General features: G+C 42.2%; 1 protein-coding gene across 2 annotated transcripts in view; it reads left to right on the top strand.

Moving 5' to 3' along the window:
- The window catches only part of VPS41 (VPS41 subunit of HOPS complex), a 221,919-nt gene that overhangs the window by 198,169 nt on the left and 2,629 nt on the right, over window positions 1-21,121 (top strand). For both annotated transcript variants that reach the window (XM_045286362.1, XM_004708026.2), the window contains 2 exons: window positions 16,877-16,976; window positions 17,083-17,127. In XM_045286362.1, the coding sequence (XP_045142297.1) occupies window positions 16,877-16,976; window positions 17,083-17,127 (145 nt within the window). The remainder of the gene's footprint in view (window positions 1-16,876; window positions 16,977-17,082; window positions 17,128-21,121) is intronic.

The raw sequence follows: 21,121 nt of genomic DNA, 5'->3' as shown, positions 1-21,121 counted from the left end.
TTGCTCTGTTCCCCTTGCTGTTCTGTTGCACCCCCTTAGTGTTTTGCTTTGGTGTGGTGGGATCAGATTGGGCGGAATTCCCACACTGTGTCTCTAGTGTTGTCCCCTGTAGGGCTGTGGGTCAGTGAGGGATGTGGTGTTCCCTGGAGATAATCTTGTTCACCACTTTTTCTGTGTTAACCACTCTCCTAGAGACTATCATAGAAAATAGGAGAGAGATGAGGCTTTCTACTCGTGTAAAGATTTTCAGTCTCAGAAACCCAAAGGGCTAGTTCTACCCTGTCCTATAGGGTCTCTATTAGTTGGCAGTGAGAGTGTATCATGGAAAAAGGCAAACCTTTAGCTTTACCTTGGCCCCTCCTTGCCTGTATTACCTTACCTCCATTTGAGGCTTGTTTGGAGATTGTAGCAAGGGAATTCAGTTACTTGTACACCCTTGACCAAAGGATGATCCTCCTCCTTATTGAGGTGGGTCATCATCTTCAACCAAGCACACAGCCTCCAACGCACAGGAGAAGTGAGGTATGAATGGGACATCCACCTAGCCACCCAGATGGGCTGAATCAACCCTAGCAATCAGTGGGGTGACAGATGGCACAGCCATACCACCCCCACCTCCCTTACCAGTCCTCACAAATACTCCTCTCCCGTTCAGGACCAGTGATCTTCCCAGACCAAGCATATTCTCCAACGTCAGTCCGCTTCCTTCTTCTGGTCAGAGTCTAACTGAAACGTACTTCAGGTCTGCTTCACTTTTTCATTCTTTCATTTCACCTCCATTCGTTCCGGTAAGACTTTATGGAATGCTGTCTTGAGGGCTATGTGCTGCCATTGAAGAGGCAGATGAGTGATTGCCATAGTAATTGTATTGCCGTCTCTTGTTCACACTGGACATGAAGGTTGCTCACTGGAGGGAGCAGTTAACTCTTATCCAGCAATGCCCAAACCCTTCCCGGGCTCAATGAGTAGGAGGATCTAGGAAACCCAGACTCCCTGGGGTCTGTTTATGAGCTGAAAAGAGGAAAGGTAAAATGATGAAAAGTTAGAGTAGGGCCTAAGAGGAAGGTGAGGGTAGACTGACCGAGGACAAATATAAATATTGGTCATCAGTGTTTATGCATATTCCTATCAACCTAACTGGCCTTGAAAACCTTAATTTGGTAGTCATAGTGCTTCTCCTCTGATTAGCAGACCAGGGGTAACAGAGAGCAGGGTTCAGATGTAGGGAAGAAGTGGTGTGTTAGTGTGGGTAGACTAGAGAAACAAATTCATGGACCCTCATATGTGTATATGAGAGTTTTATATAAAGGGTAATTGTATATTAAGGAAAGTGTCCCAGTCCAGATCAAGTCTCCATAAGCCCCACATTAGCCCATATGTCCTATACCAATCTATAAAGTCCTCTTCAGACTAACACAACACGGGCCATGATGCCAAATATAGGACAATCGCAGGCTAGTGGGTGCAAAGTCTTGTGGATCCAGTGGCAGTAGAAGCATCTCAGCACTGGCAAGGTCTCCACAGGGCTCCTCCAGCACCCAGGACACGGGTCTATCAGCGTAGTGCCATGTGTCTTGTCAATAGAGCGTCTCTCAGCAGGATGGTGGCCACGGAAGTCAGAATCCACTAAGGAGTGTGTAACAACTCATCTGCCAAATCAACTAGCTGTGAAAATAGATGGCGCTGGAGCATCCAGTCCGTATCCAGCTGTTGCCCGCAGTCAGGACGTGCGCACAAGGGACAGGAGCAACCTGAACTTTTCTGCGGATGCTACTCTGCGAGGAGCAGGAGGGCCGCTGCCGTGAGCCTTAAAGCCTAGGGCGCGGGGCCTGGTGGGCCGCAGCAGGTGCAGATCTTGGTGGTAATAGCAAATATTCAAATGAGAACTTTGCTGGCCGAAGTGGAGAAGGGTTCCCTGTGAACAACAGTTGAACATGGGTCAGTCGGTCTTGAGAGATGGGCGAGGTCTCCATTCCCCTCAGCCAATGGAAAGGGAGTGGGGTTCAGATCCCCGAGTCTTTTTAAAAGTCAAAATTTCTTTAAAAGACTGGGGGGGGAAAAATAGAGCATCTCCAAGGGAGTGAGCAGAGAGAGAGGAGTGTATTCTGCCTTCAAGGAGGAAATACAGGAGTTTCCAGAATCCTCAGGAGAAGGTCATACCCACACTGAGGCCTCATTGGTTATGATCTGATTGACAGACTAGACTCCACCCCTTCACTCTTAATCCTCTCAAGTCCCAAATTGACACCAGATTATGTAACTACAGGTGGGGAAATAGTGGAGGATGAAGGTGAAGGAAGATCAGTGGCATCAAGAACAAATGCAAGGTATGTGGAAGAATAACAGACTAGAGGGGCAAGAACGTTCCAGAGAATGGGCTATTGTTAACATTTCCACGATGAAAGAGTGGAATGAGTGTCCTTGGGGAGAATTTGTGAAGAACTGAGAGTACATCCTTGGATGGGTCATCCAAGCCCTCCATTGAGGGTTTGGTATCATAGCTGGGGTGGCTGTAAGCCAGCTGCAGCATGCGCGTTGAACCAGGAAGTGAATGTGGCAGCCTATAGGTGACTGCAGGAATACCGAAGCACACAGCTTAAAAGAAAGAGAGGTGGCTCGTGAAGACAGGGGTGTCTGCTTCGCTTTATGGGAATAGGAGGAGCAGCCTTGGAATTAAATGCATATTTATCAAAGACAAAGAAATGGAGAGCCTCTGCCGCACTTACTTAAAGATAGATAGTTACTGACAGTGGAATTTGGAGATCTGCACTTGACGCAAGGGAGTGGTGATGGGAAGGAGATTAAAGAAAGCCAGGAAGGGGCGACTGATACGAGCCTGGGTGACAGGCAGGGAGATGTGCTGTGAGAGCCATGTGTGCTGTGCAGCAACTCATTGTAAGGACTTGGGCTCTGGTGAAAGTGTGGTGAATGTCAGACCTTATACCTTCTGTGTGCGAGTAAGTCTAACAACTTCGCTGGCTTGTCACTCTCCTGCTTATGCCATGCTATGCTAGGTGTCTCTGAACCACTCTGCCCCAAGGGAAATAACTCAAGGATTTCCTCTTCTATCCTTGGCCCCCAGGCTAGAAAATGTGCCTGACTTGGTCACAGTCTCCAGAATGGCTCAATAAACCACCTCATAAAGCACCCTTACTAGGCCCTCATTCAGAGAGTCAAAATTATGGACAGCACTGCAACCGTTTTTCATCTATTCTAAATCATTTTGAATCAGCTGGGCATAAGAATAAAATTATTATGTGTAAAGTGAATGCACATAGGGGGTACCCCCCTCGAAAAAAACTGGAATTACACTGGGTGGAGTGGAGCTTTGAGTTAGTGCACTCAGTGGCATCACCTGAAAAGGTTCTCTCTGGTCAGAGTGAATTTTTTTCATAAAAGGAGTTTCTCTCAAACCTCGTTTTTTATGATGGCTAATTTAAGAGAAAAGCGTGCAGCTGTGAAATTTTGTTTCCTGCTCATGAAAAAAATGCTGCAGAAACTGTTGTGATGTTGAACACAGCTTATAAGGACAGCGCCATGGGAAAATCTCAAGTGTATGAGTAGTTTTCTCATTCAGAAAAGGTGAGATGTCAATTGATGACAAACATCATTCTGGATGCCCATCAATGTCCTGAATAGATAAAAATGTCAACTTGTCATAGTGCATTTGGGGTTCATTCCACCAGGTCAGACTTTTCATCAAGTTTCTATTTAGAGGTTCCAAAAAGATTGCATAACCGTGTGCAACCAAAAAAAGGCCTGATTTGTGGCAGGTGGGGACTGGTTTTGCCACCATGACCATGCACCTGCTCACACAGCCATCTGAGTGCACCATTATTTGGCCCCCAAAAAGCATGCCTTTCTTGCCCCATGCACCTTACTCGTGTAACCTTGCTCCACGCGACTTCCTTTTGCTTCTGCAAGTGCAGTTGCACATGAAAGGACAGTGATTTGATGACACAGAAGAAATGAAAAGAACAGCAAGGACAGTGCTGTCAGCCAGCCAAACAGATGGATTTGAAAATGTTTCCAGGAGGAATCACAGATTTGACAAGTGTATTTAGTGTTATGGAGAGTACTTTGAAGGTGATAAGGTTGTTTGTAAAAAAGTTTAAATATATAGCTTTGAAAAAAATTCTGGTTTGGGGGGAGTGCACCCTTATTGGGAAAAAACCACATTATATTTCTATGCAAACTATCCATTTAAACAGTTGGGAAATCAATATTTTATCTTCTTTAAGTTTTCAAGTATACTGCTGACCTATTTTTAGGATCCGTGGTATTATAGTGGGCTGTAATCTGGACGGTCAGCAGTTCAAAGCCACCTGCTAGCTCCGAGGAAGAAAGTCAAGGTTTTCTACTCCCATAAGCAGTTACAGTCTTTGAAACTCAGAGAGGCAGTTCTACCCTGTCCTATAGGTTGGTATGAGTTGGCTTTGACTCAATGTCAGTGAGTTTGTTCTTTGAGTTTTCTTAAGATGTATACAGTTAGATCATGAGTAATGCCTCAGAGTTATTGAGCCAGTAGGTCCTCAACACTGGAAAACAGTTGTAGGCTGGTAGGCTCTTGACTCGCAATGTCCCCGTGTGTGTACTGTATAGTTTTCAGTTGAGGAACTCTTGGAAGTAGATCACCAAGCCATTCTTTCAAGGTACCTCTGAGTGGGCTCAAACCTCCAGCCTCTTGGTTGGAGCACCCAGGGAACTGAACTCTGCACTCCCCCATGGAACTCGTTAGTTGCCTACAAACCCCACAAATGAAGAGTGACTTCTGGACTGGAGAGGAAGGTGGTAGAGCTGTGGGAATAGCCACACGCAGGGTCTCTGTTGGAGTGCAGGCATCTTGTTGGGGCGTTCAGAGAGAAAACGTTACACCGAAGAAGTTGTTCAGAATACTCAAGGGGTACTTTCTACTCAGATAAGAAGTGATTAGATACCCCTCACCCACCCACACACACACCCCTGGAAAAAACGATCTTTTTTTTTTTAATGGCCTTTATATTTGTTTTCTTTCTCTAGGCCACTTATTAAGATCTGTTATAATAATAGCTGAAATCTATCTCTAAAGCATTTAGCAGTTTATTTTCACATACTGTATGTACTCAAGCGTAAGCCAACCTGAATATCAGCCGAGGCACCTAATTTTACCGCAAAAACTACATAAAAAATGTGCTGGAAAAACTCAACTTATACACAAGTATATACGGTACAGGTTTTTACTTAACTCTAGCTAGTCTTTTACTTTCGTGTTTTGTAAAATAGTAGTTTTATGTCATCTCGGGTAATGAAATGATATATTGGCAGTTCCAGGAAACCCCAAATTCTTGCAGATGAATTTCTTAAGGGGGAAGGGGGAACCCTGGACTCTGGGATGTGCTGAGAAGCGTTCATTGAATAGGATCCTGTGGTGTCCGAGTAGAGAAGTGCCCTCCTGGGATTTCATAGAGCCCTGATTTTGTTCATGGGCGTCAAGCATCTCTAAGGGAAAGATTTGCAGTGGAGTGCGCAATTTTTTTTTTTAGCTTGTTTGAGCATTGAACTTACTTTTGGAAATCACATGTTCAATTGTTAATGGAAAGAAAACAAAGTTGTGTGAGGAAAAACAATGCTCGATACCAATGACAAAGTTAAGGAACTAATATAATTATCAAAGCTGAATGTTTATTATCATATATGTTCTTACATCTTGCTACCTTACTTATAAGGGTCCCGTGAGGGTCCAGTGGCTAAACTGTGGGCTGCTAACTGGCAAGGTGGCAGTTGAAACCACCAGGCACTCTAAGGGAGAAAGAGGGGGCAGTCTGCTTCTGTGGAGATTACAGAAAACCCCTCGCAAACCGGGGGGACTGGTCTATTCTCTGCACTGGGATGGCTGTGAGTCGGAACTGTCTCCCTAGCAATGGGTTTGGTTTTATTTGTTACTCTTCTTCTTCACCTTAGTAGTATTAATAACTAGGACCCCTTGTAGGGTAATGAGTGACAAGTTTGACTCTTCACCACAAGGTGAGCAGTTGAAAACCACCAGCCGCTCCACAGGAGAAAGATGGGGCTTTCTAATCCCTTAAGGAGCTACAACTGTGGGAACCCAAGGGACAGTTCTACTTTCACAGGTGTGCTGTGAGTCAGAATTGACTTGATGGTCATGTTTGGTTGGGTTTGTGTCTGATAACGAAACTGATTGCAACCGTTTCACAGAGTTACTGCAGTACAAGTATCTCCTATATCATCAACATCTAATGCTGCTATGCCTAATTTCAGAAAATAATATAATTTTATTTGATGTAAATTATAGCAAATGATAATATGGTATACAGACTATTTCAATGTTTAAAATAAGCAGGCTACACTTTATAAATTTTTTAATGTTCATCACGAAACAAATATTTCCTTCACCACATTTCTGTTGTTGGAGACTCTTTCCTTAAGGATTCTAGCAGACTGGCTCGTAAGTACTTCTCTTCTGGCGGTCTTGTTTGATCATCATTTCATCTGCACAGCAGATACCGAGGAATTATCATCACCATTGTACAGATGAGAAGATGACGCCTTAGGTCAAATGGTTTGCCTTGCTAGAAACCCAGATCCTCTGACTAAATGTCATGCCTTTTGATCAGAAACTGTTAACTCTCACAGCCTAGAGGGATCCCTAACTTACACTAATTAGGTAGTAGGTTCACAGTTTTCCGGATGATTGACGTGTAGTGAGTCAGACACCCACAGGGCACTTTGACTCTGTCCTTGAGGGTTGCTGTGATTCGTGATCAACTCACTGGCAGTGAGTTTGTTTTTGAGCTCGGTAATATTTCGGGGGACTCGAGAATTCCTGATGTGAACCTGAGCTTCACGTAACAGCCAGGTGGCCCTAATCATCATGGCACAGTCCTACACCTCTTTTCCCCATAAACATGAACTTGAAAGAGCAGGAGGTAGAGCAAACCTCATGTTCAAGTGCTATGGGGACTTCCTAATTCATGAATATGAGACTCATGAAGTTGAGACCACTGGCTGAATACAAGCCAATGAGCGCACCTTTCTCCCTCCTAAAAGCTGCACTTGATGACAAGTGGTAGTTCAAGCCCTGGATAGATTTTCCCATGAAATGATCTCAAAGGTCACTTCAAAGTCAATCACTTGAACCTTTGCCAGAATTCACAAAGCATATTGCCTGCTCTCTCTGCTGGACATTCCCTCTAGCTTGTATGATTGTGATGATTGGCTTTCCACATTCACATACATTTACATGTGACAGAGTAACTCCTCCTCGTCCTCCCCGTGGGTCCCCACAGGGAAAAACAGGAAATGTCAAGTGATTTCTCCAGGTCCTGCACTAGAGATAAAAGTAGAACTCATGCCTTTGAAATCCAAATCTGTACTTTCTCCTAGGATGTTCAGTCTACTTAGATGTAGATGTTTTCTTTCTTCTTTCTTTCTTTCTTTCTTTCTTTCTCTCAGAATTGATAATCATGTTATTCTATCAGAAGATGTCTAAGATTACAGTTGTGAAGCTTTTCTTTATTTTGTTCTTAAAAGATTTTGTGTTTAATTTCTCCCCAGCTACCACCCTAAAAGGAGCCCTGGTGCTGTAGTGGTTACGAGTTGGGCTGAGATCCTCATGGTCGGCAGTTTGAAACCACCAGCAGCTCCGTGGAAGGGAGACTGGGCTTTCTATTGCCGTAAACAGAAACCCATAGGGGGTCACTGTGGGTCAGGATTGATGGTGGCAGAGAGTTGGGGTTGGGGGGACCACCCTAAGAGAAGCCATTGTCCAGCTTCCTTCTCTCCAGCTTTCAAAAATGGTTCAAACGTGGGAAACCTGGAAAATGAAAATGAAATTCACCCCACCCAATGACAGAAGGAATTGTTACTCTGTGCTGATCCTTTTTGTGGGGCAGATTCCCTGGGAGACGTGTGTGCCCTTCCTTATTGTTGCCATTGCTATTGTTAGATGCTGGTTTCAACTAACTGCGATGCTACATACACTGCTTAGTTCTGTGCCGTCGCCACCGTTGCTGTGTTGGAGCTCAATCTTGTGGCGGGAGAGAAGACTGAGTTAGTCACAAGGTCAGGTGTAATACAAACAGCAGAGCTTATTTCTTTCCTGGGTGCAGATGAGCAGAGGCAGAACAGTGCAGCAGACCGGGCTGCGGCTATAACGTGCCGCAGCCCCTAGGTCCCTTATGTACTGTACAGAAATGAGGACTAGGCTGAGGTCTTCTTGATGAATCAGCCTCAGAAAGCTCCAGGTAGTCATTTTCCGTCATCATCCTTCTGGTTCCCTGATTCCTTTGGACTGATTGCTGCCCTTGGCTAACTGGTTTTTGACAAAGGCACGTGGTTTCCTGTTTATGCAGAGCTGTTCCAAGGTCGGCATGGGACAGAACTTTGTCAGGGGCAAACATGAAGGAATGTTGGTTCTTAGCAGACTCTCTTAAGTCTTACAGTAGCTACTGTGTCATCCCATCTCCCTGAGGGTCTTCTAGCTTACTGACCCTCTACTTAATCAGGCATCTTCAGGGCTTGGTCCATCCTGAGAACTTGTCCAAAGAACATGAGATGAAGTCTCTCCATCCTTGGCTTTAAGGAACATTCTGACTGGACTTCTTCTAAGGCAGATTTGTTTATTCTTCAGGGTAATCCATAGTACGTTCTTATATCGAGACATAACTAGATCTAAATCTGGTGGGTTCAAACATACCCCAAATTGTGAGGATAGCATGGGACTGAGTGGTGGTTTCTTTCTGTGGTAGAAATGCTTGCTGTAAGTTAGAACCAATACAACAACCCCTATCAACAGTATATAAATAGAGCCGCCACATTTTACAACTCTAACCAGATACTAATTCTTCACATGGGCTGCATGTCCTATTTCAAGGGCAAAGCCTAAATGGTGAATTAGAAGTGCTTTCTCTATCTAGGTCTGGTATCATTTTGGAAGCTCTGCAAAGTCAGGTAGCCTGCTCATCATTGCGATTCTAATTATAAACATTGCAAGTGAACAAGGCATTGTCAGCACAAAGTTCAATGACTTTCTCTTTTAGTTTTTAAGTTCAACACTTTCAAAGAACCTTTTAAAATGAAACATTCAGAAGCGCAGCAGTATTTTATGTCATCTTTCCCATGTCAGCTGTTTCTAATGAGCCGTAATACCTTTGCAGATGTGCAGTTCTTTTATTGGCTTATAAAATGTCTATGAGACTAGTGTGTTACTTTTGTTCGGGAATGCTATCATCGATGATGAACTGCAGAGACACAAGAAGGACAGCTAGGGAAACCTAGAGTCTTGTGTTGACTTTCAATAGCTATCTTATGCATTCTTACTTAAATTTACAATGGCGGACTTATGGTAAAGAAATGCATTATAAATATACACAAACTAAATTGAGTACAGAAGCTACAGCTGCTTATCTTGCAAGTGTGAACTCATTCAGTACCATTGAGACAATTCCAACTCTTAGTGACCCCAGAGGATGGGGCAGAACTGCCCCGAGTTTTTCTAAGACGTAAATGTAGACAATCATAGAAAGCCTCATCTTTCTTCCTCAGAGAAGCTGGTGGTTTTGAACTGCTGACCTTGCAGTTAAAAGTTCACCTCGTAATTCACTGTACCACCAGGGTTTCCTAATAGTATAGTGAAGAAGAAAAAATAAAGGTCTGTGAACAAAACATAGAATTTAGAAAAACTTTGGAGTGCAGCAAAATAATTGTAAAAAAAATAAGCATGATTGAACGTGATGTAGGAAAAAAAGTGGGCTTGTAGACTCATAAACAGTTCATCAAGAAAATGAATCTCTGAAAGGTAATAAAAATAATTGTATTTTTAAATAATGCCTAAAAATATTTGTTAATGAAAAATGGAGTTTAGGAAAGCAAAAGCAGGGAGTGGTTACCCTCGGGGAATCTCTAATGTGGTAGGGGCAGGAAGGGGGAGGATGAAAACATGGAATTAAAAGATGAATGTTTCCATAGACTTTTTGAAGCTCTCTCATGTAGGCTACAAAGCAGGGGTTAATAATGAAGATTTCTTATTAGCCAAGTAGAGAAATCATTTCATAGATAAGTGTTTCAGCCTGATTGTATCATTTCTGAATGTGATATCAGAGATTATTCAACACAGAGAATATTCTGGTAACTAAGTTAAAATGAGAGAAAACAAGCAAAGGAGGCCTTTGCAGGTTTAAAAAAAAATCCTCTGAAAATCCAGTATGTAAATTATGCATACCTTGGAATACAAAGGGCTAATTTTGTAGTTCTTTGCAAAGAAAATGCAATCCTTAAAACTTCATGCTTATAAACTTTAGCGTCTATATTTTAAAAACATCACAAAATGTATGTGCACTTTCCACTAAATCTGAGAAAAAGATGTAAAATTAGCATAGGCCTAAAATAGAGTATTTAATAATTTAAACATAAGAGATTCAAAAGGGAATAGATATAGATTATATATATATGTTATAGTAATAATAAAGCTTTTGATATGTGTTTTGCCGGTCAATACATATGGTCAATAGTACTTACATTTAAAATATATTTTCTTAAATCATTAGAAATTTCAGAATTCTAGGTATGTGGTGGCAGAATGAACTGAATCCCACCCCGCCTATTAGAAATTTCTAAATTTAATATGTAGAAACTGAATTAATCTCTAATTCACAGCAGATCTCAAGAGAAAACGAAAACAAAGTCGCAGGAAATAGCAAGAGAGAGAAAGGGAGAGGTAGCACACTTGCAGCCCCTGGGTATCAGATACATTGACCTGGCGACGGTCTCCCAGTAGGAGACAAAGCTGTTGGCCCATCCAAGTTGTTCTCAGGCTACCATTGAGTCAGTTCTGAGTGGAAGTAAAAAGTCAGTGCCCTACACAAAGCATGACCGTAGCCCTAGAACACGTCACCCTCTGGTTCTGAAGAGCATAAGGGAACTTGCCATCTCTTCAGGAATGGCCTGGAGAGGCAAGACATTCTAGGATGTAAGTTTACACTACACTGTTTGTGACATCCCTTCTAAGATCGTTGACCTTCCTTAAGATCAAAGTAAACCGAGAGGGACCCACACATGAGCACACAGACATCCTCAGGGGTCAGCAGTTTCCATCACAGAGGAGCTCAGAATAAAAGACCCAGGAAGGATACAGCAGCCTCACTCTTTTCAAGAACAGAGAATACTCAGTTCATCTCAAAAAGATTACAGTTAAAGCCATGAAAGAATAGATGTCATAAAAAGTTGAACAATATTATAGAAAATAGGAATATTGAAGAATACTTCAATTCAGCACCTTGAAATAATAGGTGTGTGTGTGTGTGTGTGTAAGAGCCCTGGGGACACAGTGAAAGAAGCGCGGGCACAGAATTGAGGCTGTCTCCTCCTGTAAACATCCATGGTCTCCGAAACCCTAAGGAGCAGTTCTGCGCCACCCATTAGGCGCACTATGAGTTGGAATCGATTTGATGTCCGTGGGGATATTTAACTGTGTGTTTGAGTGTGCTTATCTGCAATTTATCTCGTCTACTGACTAAAGATTAAAAATAAACAGTTAACAAAGGAAAGATGTAAAGGTTTAATAAAGCGGGGAAGCCTCTAACACAATTGAATAAGAAAAAGAAGAAAAGAAACGTAATATGATGAATGAAAGCCAACGTAACTACCAAAGCAATGCAATTCACAAAACATGAAATAATTTTCTAGGTAAAGATACATTTCCAGGGGAGGGAGGGGAAAAATGAGGACCTAATGTCGGGGGTTTAAATGGAGAGAAAATGTTTTGAGAAACGATGTACAAATGCGCTTTACACAATTGATGTGTGTATGGATTGGGATAACAGTTGTATGAGCCCCTAATAAAATGTTAAAAAAGAAAAAAAAAAAAAAGAAAATAAAAGCCTATAAATAGTTGGAAAAAAAAAGATACATTTCCAAAGTTCACTTAAGAAATATATAATCAACCTATAATCATTAAAGTGATTAAATCATTAGTCAAAAGCATTATCCCACAGTTAATTTTAGAGACATGTTTATCAATCTTAAGAAAAAAGAGGCAGCTTCTATTTTATTCAAACCTTTTCAGACTAGAAAGGAAAAATTCATTTATTTCTCATGAGATGCTGTATAACTGTATCATATAAGGATAATATGAGAAATAGAAATCATAGTCCTAGCTTTTAAAAATAAATGAACATATAAGAATTCTTCATAAATCATTAGCAAATTGAATCTGATTATTTAAATATTAAAATTACATGTGTTATCAGTTCTCTGTAAAATAATCATAGTCTATATGTTCAATAAAATTCTAATCAATGTTTCAAAATAATTTTTCATAGAAAGTAACAAGCTGGTCCTAAAATTTGCATGAAAAATGTTAGCTAATGCTATCCAAGAAGAATAAAGAGAGTAGATTTATGACATATCACAACTTAATGTGTGCAAGTAGAAAAGTAACTATTTTGAAGGTTGCTTTAAAACTGGCAGTTACTTTAGAAATTAAATATATAACTTTTCCCTAACCCAACAGGTTCAGTCTTGTGTATTTTCTCAGGTAAATAACAAGTCAACAAAATGGTTCATGGAAGCATGTTTTTAACAGCTTTAGCCTTTATTGTCCCAAACTGGAAGTAGTGTAAATAGTCCGTCAATAGAAGAGTGTACTACAGGCTTGCTATCGCTGGGTCCCAAGGAAGAAACCACTCCTACAGACTTCACATAATTCCTTCCATGCTGGAATATGTGCAAAGCAAAGGAGTTTTTCCTAATGCCACTTTGCTCTTGTATTTTGAAGCGATGCCTTGCAGCGCGTTTATCTCATTGGCCAACCAGATGCAGCCTGGACCCTACCAGTTGTGATTTCAGTTGGACTCACAAAGCCAGCTTGGAGTTGTGTCCTTTTTGGGGGGCGAGGGGGGGCGGGCAGGAGACCATGTAATCTAGCTGGTGGCCGCTCTCACGACCCAAAACTCTACTTACAAGGGCTTAGTAAAGAAAACAAAAAGACCTCTCCCAACCTTCTGTCCCTTAGCCCTCGGAGCCTAAACCTCTGTCGCCCAGTGCAAGGCCCATAGGCCTCCAAAGAGATGCGAGAAGCTGTCAACCTCCTGGGCCGAAGCAGCCGCATAGAACGCAGCTTTCAGAGCTGTTCAGAGACGAAGCACTCCACGCTGCCTCTGGAGTTGTGTTCTTAAAGACAAAGAAGGAGGGAAAAGATACTAGAAAAGTAACTAGTGTTCAGTAAATGTGGAAGGCAAGGAAACTTTGACTGCCTTGGTAGTACTTTTTCTTCTATAATTAACAGATCTGAAGTGCCTGGCAAAGTAATTTTAAATATAGTAAATCTAGGTGGTAGGGACCTGAGTGTTTGTCATAGTTTTTATTGTAGTCTGCATGTTTAAAATAGGTCTACTTTAAAAAGAAAGCGAGCATAAAGTTATAGAAGATCGTATTCTGTGTTGTCATCGTCATCGTAGTCATTGAATGTAACAGCTAATTTGCAAGGCTGGAGAAGAGGCTGGTGGCAGCTGAGACTCCAGTGAGGGAGCAAGGCCTCGTAGGACGACCTGGAGAGACAGACGTGCTCAGAACGGAGTGAAGACAACATTCTTAGCGAACTTGGACGTCATCGCACTCTCAGCCATCAGCGTCTTCTTGAAGGCATGATGGGAAGTTGTGGATAGGAACTTTTAGCAATTGGGCATGAAATAAGATTTAACAATAGCACACTCTTTCTGAGTCACTGAGATAGTTGTTACTGGAGATCTTTCATCAAGATAACGTCATAAGTCTGATGCTGCAATCGTTACTATATAATGTAAGGTAACACCTTTATGAATCTGTGCTGTCTTCTTCCACTCCCCCCTTTGGATGATCACAGATGTCGCGGATGAAGGGATTACTTTCTACAAGGGTTAGCCTCCTCTCTTTGTATACCTACCGGGCATCTTGTACATCGGAAGTTTTCGCCGTGCTCTGATTTGAGCCTTGGCCTGTGATGAAATGAAGTAGAGAGTCACATAGTACACTACGTGTACGCCTTCACTTCTCCTGGCTCTTTGCCTCTGACTAGTGGATTTTTTCCCTAGAAAACACTTTCTGTGGGCAGGTGGATTGTACCTATTTAGGAAATGAACTCCTGCTGAAAAGATTTTTTTTTTCTTAGTTGACCTTTAAAAATGGGTTTTTCCTTGCTATTTTCTTTTTTCGTTTGCAGACACAGTGGCTTCTGTCTAGACAGCTGGCCCTCCTCTTGTGTTCTTCATGCAGTGGGGTTCGACACCCACGCAGGTTTGGAGCTGGTGCTTTTTGGAGCATTTACTAGAGAGACTGATTGGCACTATTATTCTTAGGGAGTTTTAAAATTATTATTTTGGTTTTGGAGACTGAGAAACTTCATACTTTTTTCTAGTTTTTCTAAAAGTTTACTGACATCAGTGTTGCTTCAATGTTTTTCTCACCATACTTGTCATTGTTTCTTTTCTCTTATCCTTTAATGATACTTATTAAATTGTTAGCATCTCCTTAAAACTAGTCTTAAAAATCTGACTTTCAGTAGTTTTTGTAGTAATTTACTTGTTCTTTTTTGTTGTGCCTGAGAATATATAGAGAACGTGCACCAAGCCAGCAATTTCTCCATGTACAAATCAATGATATTGATTGCATTCTTCAAATCATGCAATTATTATCACCTGTGTTTTCCATATTGTCCTGCCCCTATTAACAGAAACTCACTTTCTCTAAGTTTCTTACCGAATCTTTCAAGTTGCTGTTGACAAGTTGTTCTCATGTAGATAGTTCTTAAAAAAGGACAGTGATTAAAGCACACATCTTTTACTAGTTAAGCTAAACTATTATTTGGCCTTAAGAAGATTCCAGGGGATATGTTTGGTTTAAAGTTTTAAAAATAGAGCAGAATTTTAAAGAAAATCCGCATTAGTCTGATTTCAAGATTTTACTAGAAATAGTAAAATCACATAATGTCTTGCACATGCATAAGTGTGTGAACTAGAGAACTTCACACTAGATATCAGATCTTTCTTTCGAACGCTTTGCCCTCTTAGGATTGGAGGGGTGGGCCCTGGCTCCATTCACCTGAAGACAGTGAGCTTTGGGACTTGGGGAGAAATACGATGCTTCTTGATGATTGAGAACAGAGACGACAGTTGGCTGTTCCAACACTTCTATTTCCCTGTGGCATGTATTTAAAACTCTTCAAAGAAAAAAACTCCATGTATGTCGTGGAGGTGAGTCTGTGGTTTGAAGAAAGCCAAAATACACCACGAACTATAGCATTTGGTATTACTACCGCCTCTTAAGGCGCATTCTTCTCAAAACCTTCATCCCCAGCCAAAGAGCTGGGTCATAGTGACCTTCTATGTCAGTATATGTCATTATACACAGTTGCCTCTACTAAGACATATGGGGCCAAGAGATATTCCTGCAATATCTCCCTCCCTTCAAAAGAAGCAAGAAGCTCTAATATAATCACAGAAAAAAATGCTTTAAAAGACTTTTCACAGAGGACAATATCTATTCGATACTGAGATAGAATGAATTTTTCTACCATGGAAATATGTTCATTATTAACTCTGGAAGAAAGCATATTGCAATTAAAAAACCACCACCAACAACAAAAAATAAAATAAAATGGCATTCAGCTTAAGGGAATGTCAGCTAGCCTCTCCTAATCTCCTACTAAAATAAGCAAGCAGAGAGAAGGAGGAGCACTCCTACCTTGACCAACAGAACTGGTTTGACAGGTAAAAGATTTTGCTGTCCACGCTGTGCCCACTGGCTAGAAGCAGGGAGAGAAGTTCCCTGAGTCTTCCACAGCCCTGGTCCCAAACACAAATCACACCAGTCAGAAAGGGCCATCGTTACTTCACGGTGAGTGTCCTGACTTCTGTAGCTGCAGGACTGTGGAGACCTTTCTCATGGTCATCTAGACACACAGAAAAAAACTTTTAATTGAAAAAAAATTAAATGTAGAAACAGCAAGCCTGTCAAAACAAAAAGGTTAATAATGGTAAGAAAAATAAAGTAATCTTACAATGGAATATTAATATCTGTCGTCATTTCAGTTACCATCCTGCCGAAGAGTCACCAAATTTGAGGGTTAATTTAGTCAATGAGCATATCACATGCTGTGTTCATCTATTATATGTAGAAATAAACTAGAAGAGAGATGGCATCCTGAAAAGGATTTAGGACAAAAGTCTCATTGGTTTAGTTGATTGCTCTGGGTCTAGTGCCTGGGACGTGATAAGGACCCAGTACGTATTTATACAATTTATACAGTAGGCAGATGAATTTGTAGACTATCTGATTTGGGAAAAGCAAGCCTTCCATCCTGTGATGAATTTTTAATAAGCCAGGCATATAGGGAGGAACTTATGTGCAGTGGTCAAGAGCTTGGCCACTAAGATCAGCAGGACCGACCCACTAGCTGCTCTGTGGGAGAGAGACGTGACCGTCTGTTTCTGTGTGGGTGGTTCCCCTCTGCCGTACTGGGTCCTTGAATTGGAATCCACTCAACAGCAGTAAATTTGGTGTTTTGGTAGGTGTGTGGGAGCCAAACTTTGCCAGAAGAAATCTGTATGAGGTAGCCTTGTGAGATACCATTTGGTAAAAGTACGGTCTTCCCTGCCAGATTGTTGGATTTTTATTTTATTTTGCAAGCATTGCAGGAGCTACTAAATGTACATAAGAAAGAAAAGCAGATTGAATCTGTTGTGTTGAAAGATCCAACTGGCAGTGGTTTGGAGGGAAGAGGGTACCAGTAAGAGCTCCTGGGAAGTATTCCAAGTTCATCACTTTGCTGAATCGAGTAAGAGTGCTTTCCTTCCTCCATTGTGGAATGTTTAAACGTGACTTTTCTTTACACTGTGTGTACTAGATTCTACTTCGTGAAGGCTGCAAGAAGATTCTGGTAGCTGACTCATTGTCATTGTTGAAAAAAATGCATCGAACTCAAATGAAGGGTGTTCTGGTGGATGGTGGGTAAAACTGAAATGCTCCTATTCAAACTATTTACCTTGCTTCGATGGGTCAGGAGACAAACAGAAACATTGTGTAACCCAAAGTCTGTTCGTTTCCTTGCAGAGGAGAACATCTGTGAATCATGCCTTTCCCCCATTCTTCCGTCAGGTAAGATGGTTGGGGGGTGGGGGGGCATAGTTTTCAAAGATGTATTAATAATAGGTACAATAAAAATTGTGAAATTAACTGATTACTGTTTATGAATTATATTATTATTTCTCATCTATCAGTTTGTTATATTCTGTTCACTTGCATGGTCACCCATGATGCACAGGCATCATGGAGCTTCCAGACTAAGACAGATTAGGAAAGAGGACAGTCCATTCTAAGTGATTAGTCACTAAAAACTTAATAATTAGCAGCAGAACATTATTCGATAGAATGGCAGCTGTTGAGTCCTTTAGGCTAGACGGCATTCAAAATAAGACCGGGACAGTGGGGCCTCCTCCAACAAGAGTTGTCCTTCATGATGAGGAAGGTGCACGTCTTTTGAAATCCGTCAGTGGTTCGTGTAGCGCATCTGAAAATGGGAAGAGACAGCTGCAGACATCCATAATGTTCAGAAAATGGCAGAGTATGATTCTAGGAAAATTGGAAGTTGTCAAAATTAAACGGAATACATACAAATTAATATCAGGCCTTAGTGAGCTGAAATGGAGTGGTATAAGCCACTTTGAATAAGAAAGGCATGCTGGATGTGTCATACATTGAAGTGAAATGACACCACGTTCATCGTGAAAAGTTGGAAAACATGGCCTTGGAGATAGAAACAGGGCAGAGACCACATGACCAAAGACTTATTCATCGTAAATACTTCTTTTGAACAACATGGACAGTAGCTATCCACACGGACCTTCAGAAAGAGACAAGAGGAACTGAGCCAATAGGCGTCAGCACAGTCAACAGAAAAGATTGAAGTTGTCAAAGATTTTGTTTTACGTGACTGCATAATCAACACCCACGGAAGCAATCGTCAGGAAGCAAAAGAGCACTGCATGGCGCTAATCTGCTGCAAAAGATCTCTTTAAAGTTTAAAAAAGTTAAGACATCACTTTGCAGACTAAGGGGCATGTGGCCCAAACCATGATACTTCAGTTACCTCATATGCACGCAAAAGCTAGACCTGAATAAGGAAGACCAAAGAAGTCATGATGGCTTTGAATGATGACGTTGGTAAAGAATATTAAAAACACCGTGGACTGCAAGAAGGACAGACAAATGTATGTTGGAAGATGTATAGCCAGAATGCTTCCTGATCGTGCTTCTGAGAAATAAAACTTTATCTAGCTTACTTTGAAAGTGTCATTAGGAGGGAGCCATCCCTGAGAAAGACATCATGGTTGGCAGAGAGGGGCAAGGGGACGACTCTCCGTGAGGTGGATGACACAGTGAATTCCACCATGGTTCAGACGTAGGAGCCGCTGTGGGGATGGTGCAGGACCAGGCACTGTACCCTTTCGCTGTGTGTAAGGTCACTGTAAGTGGGAACTGACGCAGTGGCACCTAACAATCACCACATGTCATATTCAGAGCTAGATCGTTCTAAGGAAAATTGTGTTGCACAATCCCAACTCGCTTTAATGGTGGTCGCGCCATTCTTGAGAGCTCAGGTTCTCCAGGGGCCGGGTAATTCCAGGTCCCCTGAAGGGCTTGTAAACACTGTGTGCTGAGCACGGGCCCTGCCTCCAGAACCTTTGATCCAGTCCTTCCAAGATGGGGCTTCGGAGCCACATGTTGAGAAATAGTGTTCTAGGGTAAAGACAAAACAAAATAAAAATAATCCGCATTGTTTAAGAAGCCCTGGTGGCCTACCATGTTATACTTTGGGCTGCTAACTCTAGGGTCAGCAGTTCAAAACCATAGCCACTCCACAGGAGAAAAAAATGAGGCTTTCTACTCCCTTATAGAGTTACAGTCTTGGAGACCGATAGGTGTGTTTCTACTTTGCCTTGTAGGACCACTGTGAGTCTAAATCCACTTGATGGCAGTGAGTTTCAGGGATTTTTGGTTTTGATTTTACCAACATGGTTTAAACTCCACAGCATAAGAATCGGCATATCTAGGAAAAATTTTTTACAGCTTTCCTTTTTTTTTAAAAAGTGTTTTCTTTGCTGTGTGGTTTTAGGCATCTAAGTTATTTCACTTCTCAGTGTAGACATAGTATTTGCCATCTAATTAAAATTGTGACTCAAAAATAAGCATTTGATCATTTATAGTTCTTGGGGTGAGGGGTGTATGTATCTTTTTATATAATTTAAAGGGATTATGGCATAAGAAGAGGAGAACTCACACAATTTTAAATTGGAAATGAACAAAGCATCATTGTTGGGGTGTGAAACTCAGCTTTTACAAGTAAATTCAGCCAAGACCTAGAGGACCCGCCATTTACATGCAACAAAGAGGTTACGTCATAGTAGTATCAGAAGTCATTGCAAATAGTCTTTTTAGCCCTTTTGTTAAGAACTATAACTTTTAAGCAAAAAATCATGAGTGCTTATGTTATATAGGCAATGTTTTAGTAGGAAGAGACTTTGTCTCTCCCCACTGTACTATTAAATGGGAGACCTGGTAAGTGGTTAACTGCTGGGCTGTCACCTGGAAGGTCAGTGTTAGATTTTATGTCCACTTGAATTTGTATGACAGCGTAGGGATGGAGTCCAACCTATCAATCAGGTCCCAGCCTGATGGTGCCTCCTCGGGCATATGGCCTTTTCTGAAAGAGAGACGTGAGAACTTCTCCATGTGCTTGGGCCCTCTCTGCCCTCCCTGCCTGCTGGGCTTCTGTGCCTGCCTTCAGGGTGCCTCTGTGTAGGCTGTCTCACCCTATGAGCTGCCCTGCCAGGTTGCTACAAACTTCGGGTCCACAGGACTCCGCACTTCCCGGCCTATGATCTCCCTCCTTCCCCGTTCGCCTTTCCTAGTCATTGGCCTGCAGCGACATGAGTCTGCAGAGGGCTCTGCTAGCATCTGGCAGGTGGAAGGGACTTGGGATGGATGAGGATGCTTTTTCAATGTATAGTTCATTCTTGATATAAAGCTCTTTCTTCTACATAGATGAGTGTTCATGTTTCTGTTTCTAGACAACCTAGCCTACTACCGTTCAGTCGCTCAAACTCTCCCAGTGGCTCCCCAGGAGAGAAACGTGGCCCTTTGCTCCATGAAGATGGCAGTCTAGAAAACCCTGCAGGAAGCTCTGTTCTGCCACTCGTGTCCACATGAGTTGAAATCAGCCCAGTGACACTCAGTGACAAGATACTATTAAAGTCACAGTGTATGTGCTTAAGGATGCCTGATAATAAAAAATAAAAAAAAACCACTGGCCACACAGTAGAAACAAACAAAGTGTAGCATTCAAGGCCACAGCTAGAACAGAGCTACAGTGAAGGCAAATTACTTGATACGGATAATCTGTAACTCCCACTAAGTGGCTGGGTGGTAGCACGCCAGTAAGGTCAAGAGAATGCTAACTCTAAGGAGGGACTCAGTCAGTTTTGCCATTCTCTGGGTATCAAGTGAGTCACTTCAGAAGCAGGAAGAGAGAATCCCACGACCACCAAGAAAGAAGAGCCAGGAGTGAGGCGTGTCTGAAAGAGCCAACAGAGGAAAAGCCTGGGACTGTGAGACAGTGGGCTTCCAGCTCCCAGAACAAGGAGAGCTGAGGGCCGTTGGGCAGCACAACCAGCAAGCCTCATGACGCTGCCTGAACAGAGCAGAGACCAAGGGACCGAGAGACGAAAGACCACAAAGAGATGTGCCTGGCACCATGGCTGAGAAGAAGCACTACTACAGACAAAAAGATCTTTCCTCAGTGTTTTCTCATCTTGTCTTGCTGCGACTTGTCAACCTCTCTAGTAAACCTTCGCAGTGGGACTGTCGGCGAGTTCTCTGTGGCCATTGTTGAACTCAGCCGGGGAGTGCAGTGCGCCTGGGACGCGACTGTTGGTCTCTGAACAGGGAAAAGGCAGTGGGAGGGTGGAGTGGATGTGGATTAGGGAAAAGGCAGTGGGAGGGTGGAGTGGATGTGGATTAGGGAAAAGGCAGTGGGAGGGAGGAGTGGATGTGGATTAGGGAAAAGGCAGTGGGAGGGAGGAGTGGATGTGGA

Source organism: Echinops telfairi, unplaced genomic scaffold (genome assembly GCF_000313985.2).
Source record: "Echinops telfairi isolate 266 unplaced genomic scaffold, ASM31398v2 ScPeMD7_7;HRSCAF=31, whole genome shotgun sequence".
Classification (NCBI taxonomy): Eukaryota; Metazoa; Chordata; class Mammalia; order Afrosoricida; family Tenrecidae; genus Echinops; species Echinops telfairi.
The sequence above is the reverse complement of the archived record's forward strand: the minus strand, read 5'-3'. Positions and strand labels throughout refer to the sequence as shown.